This window comes from Trachymyrmex septentrionalis, unplaced genomic scaffold, assembly GCF_001594115.1.
Source record: "Trachymyrmex septentrionalis isolate Tsep2-gDNA-1 unplaced genomic scaffold, Tsep1.0 scaffold2, whole genome shotgun sequence".
NCBI classification, from domain to species: domain Eukaryota; kingdom Metazoa; phylum Arthropoda; class Insecta; order Hymenoptera; family Formicidae; genus Trachymyrmex; species Trachymyrmex septentrionalis.
The window spans coordinates 1,574,997-1,586,323 of record NW_017305179.1 but is presented as its reverse complement, the minus strand read 5'-3'; the positions used below and the strand labels follow the sequence as shown (position 1 = coordinate 1,586,323).

The following is an 11,327-nucleotide window of genomic DNA, read 5'->3' as shown; positions in this document are numbered from 1 at the left end:
TATGCAACGATTTTTCTTAATAAGCAAATATCATAATACGATTTGATATAATTACTCTAATTCAGCCTGTCTGAAATTTTCCCAATTATTGTACTTTACAGGAGGAAACGGCAGTGACAAACGACGAGGCCGGCGGAGGATCGAGCTCGCTCGATGAAGATGCCGCACGAGATCGCGTCCGTGCACTCGTTTGAAAAAGAAAAAAAAAAAAAAAAAAGAAAACGTGGCCGCGGTTCAAGGTCGCTCGTCTGGACCAAGTTCGGAGCTCGTTGTTGCCGTGGTAAAAAAGAAGAGGGATGATCGATGGTGAGAATCGACTGGGCTAGTCACTGTGGCTTCGTACAGGAGAAGACATCACCTTGCGGAGGAGGTGCCAGGACTCTACATTCGGCGCCTAACGCTCGAAGATCCCAGGAGGAGGGAACCGTCCAGTTCAAGGTCGCCATCTCCGGCGCGCCATATCTGTCATCCTCGTAGCGGCTGTGCGCGCTTAGCGCGAGGATCATCGAGGTACCGAAGCGGATCGGAGATCTAACACGAACTTCGTCGAGATACTTCGTCGACAAATTTAGTCAGTTGCCGCTTGCTAGGAATTCGCAATCAGTCCGCGGCCGATGATTGACAAGTTAGATCTCTGCACCTTTCCAGCTCTCGCCATGACTGCTCGCTGTAATACAAACCGGCAATTAAGCCATCGAGAACTGGTTTCGAAGAAACTTTCACGGAATTCATCTATATTTAGAGAAGAATGTGTTTTGACACATCGTTCGCTTAACATCGTACTCATCGTGTTTGAAGTTCCATTTACGGAACATTGAAGCCATTAAAAATTCTTTGAGGAAGAGAATAATTTTTTTTTTTTTTTTTGATAAATCGTGCTACCTCATCCTTCTCCCTTTATATCTTGAGAAATAAAGTCTATTAGGACGTAAAGCAGAAGGGTTAACTCAAATCAATCCTGTCTGATTATTGAATGATTAACATCGACTGTGTACGAATTAACATGGTTACGCTAAAGAGTCAAACTTCTCGAAACGACGAGGCTGGAATGCGCAAGCCGAGACCTAGCGAAGTCACGTAGCTCACGATGAACAGGGCCCTAGGAGCCCGTAATTAAACGTACTAAAATTTAACGGTCGATTCGTCGGATCGACGATCCGCTGCTGCGACTTAATAAAGCCTCACGGACGATCGCCGGCACCATAACGTTATTAAAGCGGTTCTCGTATTAAAATACGAGCAGTGTCGGTACGTCATTATCATCGACGATTTGATCTCCTTCTTCCTCACCGTCTCGGTCTCTCGCGTCTCTACCTTTCCACCGCGCCGCCTTCCATCGTTCTTCGATCTTCCCCGTAACGTGGTGAACCTGACCTCTGCGCGAGATCCGGACAATGTTACCGCGTTTACAGTGATATTATTTGGAACGTGCTCTCGTTTCAGATCCCACGAAACGGCCGAGTCCTCCTCCCACGTTCCGCCGCAGTATTCCCTTTGATCTGCGTGCCTCCTCGCCTTCCTTTCCCTAGAAGTCTTTCCAAGCGTATCGGCTACACGCTCTTTGCCCTCTCAACAATTACAACTATTGCTCAATTCAGTAATCTGCAGCAGTTTGCGTAGATCATGTCAAAGTCTTTTGAATTCTTGTAGTCGTAGTATTACAGAAAGTGTTCTTATGAATGTGATATAATATAGTAAGGTAAAATTAAGAATGAATATTAGGTTATATATAAACTCCTGTTTCTGATCAAAAAAGAGTCTGAAAATAAATGTAAGATTAAACGTGTATTAATGAAGACTTGTATATGCATTCCGTAATGTCGACATAAATTATTTGTCTCAAACGCCCAACATTATTTATGTTTTCCTGACGAGTATCGTAGGTTCTTTTAATTAACTTTCTGCTTTTTACCACTGTTATTTTCAATATTACTCTCGTTCGTCGTTTTTATTCGCATTCCTATCTTTTTCGTAGAAATCTATTTCGATTCCATTTTAATGTATCCCCTTAATATAATTTGATCAACAAGACTAAATTATATTTTCATTACAGTTTATTTGTAGTATCGCGATATTTATTTTTTTCTGAACGGACGAACGTCGAAGAAAAAGGACGACGACAACGTGCAGCACTGATAAATTTACCGAATCATCTCTCGCCATGATTATTTTCGGTGTCCAGGGTATTATTTTTCCCCTCGAGCTCTTCCCGCGCTTCATTCTCCATCGCGCGAGCTCGCCTTTTTGCTCTCGCTATATTTTTTCATCCCCTCTTCTTGTTCAACTTGCGGTTCAAGGTCGTAATCTTCTCGAGACCTCCTTTCTTTCAACCAGTTCTCCGCTTCGTCTCCCTTTTAATCTTTTTCTTCTTGCCGTTCTTGCGCCTTCGTTTTCGAAGTTCAAGGCCTTCCTCCTCTTCTTCAATATTTTCTCCCGACCTCTTCCTTATGCACTCGAACTTCTTCGACCTTATTCCTTCTCCTCGTTTCCAATTTACTCGCTCCGTTCTCTCCAAACTTTCCCCTTCCACATCCTATCGTTGTCCTTCTTTTCCTTTTCACCTCCGTCCATTCTCCTCGTTTTTCACTTTCAACCGCCTGCCACTCCGAAAACTGAACATTTTTCTTTCTTCATACTTCTTTTTATTTCCTCATTTCTCTTTTCTGCCTTCGTACAACTTATGCATTATACGTTCAGCTATTTTTTCGTATATTACTTCTCTTTCTCTTAATATAAATTTTATTTCCTTTCGTATTATATAATATCATTGAATAATTCTAATTTCCTTTTCGTATTTCACTTTCGGCCGTTCTTTCTATCAACTTCGTCTTCCTCGTTCCTTTTTGTTGCCCCCCTCACGTTTATATCCCTTTTCTCGGCGTTTCCTTTTTGAAGCGTCGTGCCCTCCAGGCTTCGCAATCACATCTAGTTATCCAGTTGTCTGAAGTCGAAGAGGACGAGCACCCTTTCTCGTTGTCGTTACAAATCCTTTCTGCAACCGTCCACGTGCAATCATCGTGGCGGGCGATCATTACAAAGTGAACGAAGCGAGAAGTGTTGCTAACTTCGACGTGACACGAGCCCTGCGGCCCTATGCTTGCCGTCTCACGAAAGGCACGTCTTTACTTTTATTTCTTCGCGAATGTTACGTAAAACTTTCCAATCTCGGAAGTTGCAATATTTCTGACTATTTATTCAATATTTCATAGAAGGTACCAAGTTTCTCAAATATAATAGAAAGTGTATGTACTTGAACTATATTTTTGGGCGCGTGACATGTTTAGGTTTAAAGAAAGAGTGCAGCATAGATTACTGTACACTGAAAGAAAAAAATTGCTACAGCAAATTAGATTTTTAATTGGCTGTAGCAACCAATTATAAATGCTATGCCATATTTAACCATCTAATTTGCTGCAGCAGTCCATCTTTTCTCTCAGTGTATTCGTATAAAATTATGTATTATTATAAAAAGATATTAATTTTATTTAAATCCTGTACTTGTATTTAACCCTTCATCTGTGTATTCATTTTATGTGTATCCAGCTACAAATCTTGGTTGGAAAGGATCCGAAAGGAGAGTCCGGCTTTCTTAACAATAGTATCTCTAGAGCTTCCGGAATCGCCGATTCCCTTAATAGAGTCTCAAGCAAATGCTCGTTGGAGACGTGATGAGTCCAATGAAGTCATGAAAGACAAGGATGATATCTTGGATGAATTTTTGAAGAGGGTCACAGAGATTGAAAAGGATAGGGAAAAGGAAGATCGCGCAGGAAGAAGTAGCGTGTCCCGGAAAAGTCGTCGCAGTAGCAAAAAGGACAGCGAATCTTTGGAATGTACAAAAGCGCCAGCTACTCTCGAGGAATGCACGAGAAACATTATCGAAGGTCAGATTACATATTTCTTGCTTAGGATAAAATAACAGATTTATGTTTTGAAAGTACAGTTACTTTTTTAAAAATATCAAATTATTCAAAATTTTTTAACGATTTTATTAAATTTCCTCACCGAAAAAAGATTACATTTTAATAAATATTTATTTGAATAGTACTAATTAAATATTTACTAAATATAAAGATATATTTATTTATTTATAATTATATATTGTTTTGCAAGAATCATTAATTAACGTTTCATTATTTTGTCAATATCATTAAGAATTAGCATTTCGAAAATATATACCATTACGATTGGCATTTTTATAAACATTTATTGAATGGTACAAATATTTCCGATCATCTTCACTTTATATGTAAATAAAACTGCCAAATCCCTATTAAAAAAAATTAATTTTTCTTATTTCCTGTATACGTTTAAAAATGACGAATTAGCAGTTAACTTAACAGTTTCTTGAACCTGCAATATTACGAAAAATATATATTTCTCGATTTAATAAATTTTGTTCTCAGTGTGTTGAAACCAATTCACACATTCGTCAAAGTTACTTAGTGTGTAACGCACTATGTAATATACCGTGCATTACATTGAAGAAAATAAGATTGCAGTCTTCTAAATGCAGATATATATACTTTCAAAGAAACTATTATTTTTGTAGAATTAGAATCTTTAAAACAAGATAAAAGATATATTTTCAGATTAAATCAGATGTAACCAGGATGATGAAGCAAAATTAGTTGATTTATTATGACTTAATTGTCCTTGAAGTTGACCGTGTTCGCGGATTATACGAATGTCACAAAATATCGTAAGAAGTTTACACATTTTCACATTTATCGGCTTTACATTTAATTACCATTTTTTAATTCACACCGTTTTGTCTATGACGTAGTTTTTTTATCCGGTCGACTTACCGTGAGAGGTCTTTCGGAGCATTTACAGCTTGCTTACTTTTAAAGTTCGATTCTAGTTGGCGTGAGTTGGAGATCGGATTTCGGAGACGTGCACCGTAGGAACCGCTGCAAACGGACCTTGAAATCGCGTCGGCGTCTTTCGCGATTCTGTGGCAATTTTGTCGAAATTTTTCCGGTTGGAGTACGAGAGGCTAGCTTAGGTGAAGCGACTAGGCAAACCTCGAAATTCTCGGACGGTTATATCGAATTACAGGGCGAAGCCGAGAAGAATCGACCCGACCACAGGATACTGGCGACGACTGCATATGCTCCGAAATACCGAAGGATTTACGAATTAACATTCGCAAGAAGACGGAGATCACATGTACTCCGTCGTGCACTCCAAGTCCGGAAGTGACTCACGCTATTCGGATTGCGATGAAGTATCACGATCAGTCGGGATGCAAAGTCGGAGACGACGAGAGTCCAGAGGAAGAGGAGGAAGAGGAGGAGCAGGAGGAGCAGGAGGAGGAGGAGGAGGAGGAGGAGAACGAAAAGCGAGCGGAGGAAGAAGCGGAGAATGGCAGGAGGACGAAGAACGAGGGGAGCAAGAAGGATCTTCAAGGTCCATCGAACGCGAGGAAGGAATCGGTGAAGCACGACGTTCGCTACGTCGCCGTTGGTGCGAACGCCACGTTGGACTTCACGCTAAATTGCAATAGCGTGCGACTCACTACTCGTGACACGAGTTTGAAGACAGCGTCAAGAGGTGAGAGGCGGGAGCGGCCGGAAACGCAAAGTTAGTTCGCGTGGGTTTCCTCTCAAAAGTGTGTTTCGCTCGAGAGCAGTTCTACACGATGGATGCTCCATTGTGGCTTTAGATATACATATCGTAAAGCACATAATAGCTTGATGATTTCCCTACCTGCTCCCCTCGTGCTTTTAGCTTGTCAGAGTTTCTGTTCGCACGCGCCCGAACTCTTTTTTTCTCTCCGAGATTTATTTTATTTTATTTTACTTTTTTTCTTTTTCATACACTCATTCATCTTGTTTTTTTTTTTCTTATATAAACAAGACAAATAAAATATTGTAAAAGTCGAATGAAATAAATTCTTCTCTCATAATAAATGAAATGATGCAAATGTGTTCAGTTTTAAATTAGAATTGAGCAAAAAAGGATGTGCGTCAGAATAACTTATCAACGGTAATTGACACGATAGCTCGATCCGCGTAGTTTTTTCTTTTTTTTCTGATAAATTCAACGTGAGAACGAATTTCGATCGAATTAACAATTCTGTCAATACGAAAATGTGTAAAAGCCACAAATCTATAGTTTTGAGACTTGCCTAAATAAAAATGTCAAAAACCAATGACATAGTATTGATACGAAACATTTCTAAATGTTGCTGTATTGTGCGATTGCTGATATTTAATTTTCATGAGCGAATATATATATATTAACTTTATTAGCATGTATAGGAATGTCATATATTTAATAAATTTAAGCTGTTAATTTCTGCTATTTTTAAAATTCAATCGAAAAAATGTCTAGGACAAATATCGGCGGGAGTCATAAATACTAAGTATTTAGAAAGTAAAATTCAAACTGGTATAATGACTGCATATATTTAACACATACAATGTTATTATCATATATACACATATATACATTCTATGTTTTTATAAAAACCACTTGGAATGTATAATGAAGATTAAAAATAAAAATCTATGCAACGTTAAATGAAGCGTTATATTTTACAGAAAAACAAGAGAGTACTATAATAACGATGGAATATATTTTTCAATAATTGATCTGTGAATGTAATTATTGAAAAATATATTCCATCCAAAATATCTAAAAAGATTTTGCAATATATATCATCATTTTAATTTCCAACAAAATTATCATCAGATTTATATCCATATAAAAAAAATCATTTTATATAGAAAAAAAAAAACGATTTTGCTGAAAGATTCTAATTTGATGGATGTAAATCTGATGATAATTTTGTTGGAAATTAAAATAATGATATACGTTGCAAAATCTTTTTAGATATTTCAGCAACTAGCTTCCAACGAAATTATTTCGATGATGCAACAGAATTATTTTCAAATGTGTATTTAGCAAAATTTTAGATTGTTCAATAAAATTGTTCTTTCCAGTGCAGAAGGGCTTTCCAGTGCTAAATATATCTAACGCTACTCGTCTCGTCTAAGGATTTACTCAATACAGACCGCAATGCAGTAAAGGCCTTAGCGCCGAAATCACAAGATTCTCTATGGAGACGCGATCGCAATGAGGAGTTTCTAGATATCACTAGAAATCACCGCGAAAACCGCCTCTTCTTTTCCAATGCCGAAAACCTTAAAGTGGGAGGACCAAATTCGCGCCAATCGGCAAAACCGCCTGTGGAATCGTGAATCTTTCACGCGCGGCAATAAATCGTAATCGTCGATTCGATTTCTGCGAACACGCGCGCGCGCGCGCGCGCGAGAGAGAGTACGCGGAGATACGTCGAGGCGGCCTATTAATTAGCTCGTCTAATAAATCGCGATCGGGCCAGAAGGCGAGAGGAAGGAGGAAAAGGGGTGGTAAAGAGAGAAGAGTGAGACGCTATCGCAGTATTTCGGTTCTTCTCGCCTTCGATCGCCGCGGTGAGCGGCGAGGAGGTAAGAGGAGGATAGAGAGAAGGAGATGAAATAGTAAGAAAGGGATGGAAGGAGGGAAGAGAGGGCAGTGTATGTCCGATCGAGAGGAGAAACGAGAAGAAGAGGAAGCGGCCGAAAAAGAGAGAGACCATCGTACGAGTTTGGTGGTGGACCAGCGCGCGAGATGAGAATCGCGCGTCTAGGCTGGCTCCATGGAAGGCCAAGCTTGGTCCAAACCGGGTGAGAGAAGTTGATCGGCCCGTCTCCGTCTCTCTCCCTCCCTCTCTCTCTCTCTTTCTCTTCTTCTTCTTCTTCTTCTCCTTCTTCTCTGTTCATCTTCTTTACTTTCCTCCTCCGCTTCTTCCTCCCACTCTCTCGCGAGGCGGCCATCGCATTTTTATTTTGTCTGTGCTACGCTGTGCGTTGCACTGCTTCTCTCTCGCCCTTTTTCTCTCTTTCTCTCTTCTTCGTAGGGCGAAAATGGTTCATGGCCGTTCCCGAGCGCCGATTTCGCCGCGGATCCTGCGCGGAGGATCGACCTCTACTCCCTTCTTTATCCTGCGTCCTCTCCTCCTGCTGGTCCTGCCACTTTATTCGCCACGCTTCTTCGCTCCGGCCGCCTCGCAGTCGCGCCGCGGTTTTTCTCCGCGGTATTCCTTTCTTTATGCACGCGATTGCATCGTTCACCTTTTTAACGCGCCGTAATGGAATTTCTGTTTTCTACCGGCTAGATTACCTATACCACTACATTCACGAGGGGTTTTTTCGTTCCAACTTTCGTTACTTTATAACGGCCGCGACCGGTAGAGCAGCGTTTGGCCGAACAATGCCAGCAGCCGTTTATCACGAGGGTCGTAAATCAATTTTTGAAATATAATAAACAAGTAATGAGATGCGGGTGTGCAAATCCATGCTATATACTTTAGGGAGACTCTCAAAACACGATCGCTTTAAAATAAATGACTCATATAAATTATCAGCGGAGATCAATACGACTTATAATGATCGTAAGATAAATGACTCGTATAAGTTATCGGCAGATATCATTGTTTTTCGCAGCAATCTTTCGCAACATCTATATGCAAATTACTCTGGCGATTTAATTTTTTTCCGTGGGGACGGCGCTATACTTTCGTTCACCGGTAAGATGATCTTATTATTACCGTCTTCTTTGATATTTCTTCCCGTATCGATATTTAAATTTACACTGCATCAATAACTCGAAATTCCAAGGTCCATTTCACGTTGTAAAAATGTCTGAGTTGGCATCATTAATTCACACTTTCGTCTCTGTATATATTTCTTGAAGTTTTCTAAGGAACACATTTTCTCCGGTTGCAAGACAATTGACCGAAAGGAGAACTCATTAACTGCGATTATCGCCTAATTAAGCTACACGTCCGATCAGTCAGGATGACGCTCGATATTTCGTCCGTAAATAACTATCCTTTGCGTATCGCCAAGGGAGAGCCAAGAAAGGCGGAGGGATAGCGTGAAACAACGCGAGAGCGTGTAAGTTCTAATCGCAAAGAGTCCTTTCCCTTGGATCAAATTACCATAAATAATGATCCCTTTGCAATATTTATACTATTTATAGCAACTCGTACCCTTTGGCTGCCTTTACGGACACCTCTCTCCCTGCCATTTTTCTCCCTCGCCCTAACATTTCTTCGACTTTCTCTCTTCCCATTTTACCACCCTGCCGCGTGTCCTGCTCCTTTCATCCGCTCGCTCGGTCGCGTCAAGTTTTCCGCCGTTTTTCTTTACTGTTTCTCGCCCGCCTTCGTCCAGTTTGCCTCTCTCCCTATTCTCGGCGTCGATTAACGTGTTTACCCGGTCGGCCGGGGGTGCAAAAACGCGCGAACGGCCGCGCCGACCGCAATCGACGTTCGCGGAAGATCGCGGAATAGGAAAACAAAGGGGACTTTGTGCTCCGCTGATGAGATTGCGACGCCTCCTCTCTCCGGCGTGTTTCTCTTCTTTTCTGTCGGATATAACGAGGTGCAGGGGAGGCGTGAGGAGGCGATGCGGAGGGGAGGGAGGTGCCAGATACGGAATTGGTATGTTGATTGTGTGTGCCGCGATGGTAGAGAAAAAAAGATAGAGGAGAGATAAAGAAGGGGAAAGAAGTGATTTCGCTTGTTGCATGTTCTAGAGAATTCGGATTCCGCTAAAGCTGCGAAGCCGAAATAAGAATAGTTTCGTTGAAGTAATTCGTGAACGGTCTTCTTTGAACTTGTATATAATAGTTGTACATGCGGGATTGTCTCCCACTTTTTGGGTGTAAGTCTATTATCGGTGCTGTAAATGTTACGACGATGTTTGAATTGCTTGCTTTGCGATCTTTTTTAATTGCTTATTATTATTTCGGAAGTAAATCATTTAAATCTGTCGCGCATTGAAGTGAATTTCAATTTAATGCGTGAGCACATCGGTATTCGATATTCGAAATTAAGATACCAGATTCGTCCCTTAAGTGGATTTCTCACTTGAGAAGATAAGGTTCAGCTTGAATAGGCTCATTAAAATTCTATCGACTTTTTTTAAACACACTTTGTGCGCCGTAAACGATCTATTCGTAACTAAAAATAATTTTTTGATTGATATTATATATTGAAAATAATTTACTTAAAAACAAATTTAACATTAAATGATTTTTTAGATATTTAACGATTATCATAATAATGTGGTCATATTTGACCAAAATTTGGACACATTCAGCATTTTAATAGATTCGCGATTATCAATTGAATCGCTATTTCTTGATTTATAAACACGTTCTGTCGTAAAAAAAGAAATAAAGGATTGAATGCGCCGCGTAAAAATGCACACTCAAAAAAGTGATCTTGCGAAAATTAAAGCGAAAATTATTTAAGTATGAAAAATAGCTAAAATAGATCATTTTTAGCAAGTACTGCGATATTGAATATTTATTTCATCTAATCATATAAATGACAGAGATAGAATTTAGATTTGTGCTATAAATTCTGTGATACATAATTTTCTATCAGACACAAAAAAAAAACAACTATAATTCTAGCTGGAGCAGCAAAATAATTTTTGCGTGTACGTTATTAAGTAACACGATCTATTATATAAAAAAATTAATTAATTATAAAGCTTATTTATTTGTTATTCTTATTTGTTACGCGATTATTCCGCGATGGGTCCGATGAATTCCCTAAATAGATAGCATTTAATAAAAGCAGAGTGAATTAGTATCTCTGCCAGATACGTGAATTAGACACATGGCCGTTTATCTGTTGCAAACGACGTTCCGTTAACGGACGATGAAATAATGGAGAAAACGACATTTCAAAAATGTTTATCACATCGAGAAATCTAGCAGGGGCGGAGGTGAGAGAAGGGATAAAAGTCGAGATAAAAGAGATAAAAGAAGTTAGTAGATACATCCTTGATGAGCGATCGTTATCACAATGAAAATGCAGTCTCGAATCGATCCATGGCAGTCGATTCCTCTTGGCTCCTTTTATTAGACTGCCAATTTCGTGGCGTCTTCCACGGAATTCTCTTTTCTTCTCTTTCTTCCTTTTTTTATTCTTCCTGATACGAAATCTCGCTGACTCTCGACCGCCGACAAAAATTCCTCCTCTAATCTCGAAGTGCCTTTTCGACGCTTATCTCGGAACGACGTGACGTCATGGCGGCGCACATGTTAACTCGTAAGAAGAATAATTCGATTATGCCAACGTCGGCTCGATGGATTTCACAGTGGCTCTCTTGTTATCCAATTTTTTTACACACCCGCGGCTTTTTCTTTCTCACTTTATTTCCGGTGTCGAGAACGCCTTTTCTTACGTGTCACATAAATCTTTATTTGGTCGACGAGAGCGAACAACTCGGAAGTAGACAGATCTTCAATTAAATCTG

The 11,327-nt window shown here is 39.9% G+C and overlaps 1 protein-coding gene across 1 annotated transcript; it reads left to right on the top strand.

Annotated features, from left to right (window-relative positions):
- The first annotated feature begins 210 nt into the window (after window positions 1-210).
- LOC108747378 (NAD-dependent protein deacetylase HST1-like) lies at window positions 211-5,757 on the top strand. Its single transcript, XM_018484802.1, has 3 exons — window positions 211-510; window positions 3,544-3,884; window positions 5,062-5,757. The coding sequence occupies exons 2-3, from the start codon at window positions 3,686-3,688 to the stop codon at window positions 5,589-5,591; spliced, it is 729 nt and encodes a 242-aa protein (XP_018340304.1). The 5' UTR covers window positions 211-510; window positions 3,544-3,685; the 3' UTR covers window positions 5,592-5,757.
- Window positions 5,758-11,327: the final 5,570 nt, after the last annotated feature.

Excerpts from the sequence above, each read along its gene's own strand:
- LOC108747378 (XM_018484802.1), top strand. The coding sequence starts at position 3,686 with ATGAAAGACAAGGATGATATCTTGGATGAATTTTTGAAGAGGGTCACA. Across the intron at positions 3,885-5,061 it reads CACGAGAAACATTATCGAAG|GGCGAAGCCGAGAAGAATCG; the intron begins GTCAGATTACAT and ends ATCGAATTACAG.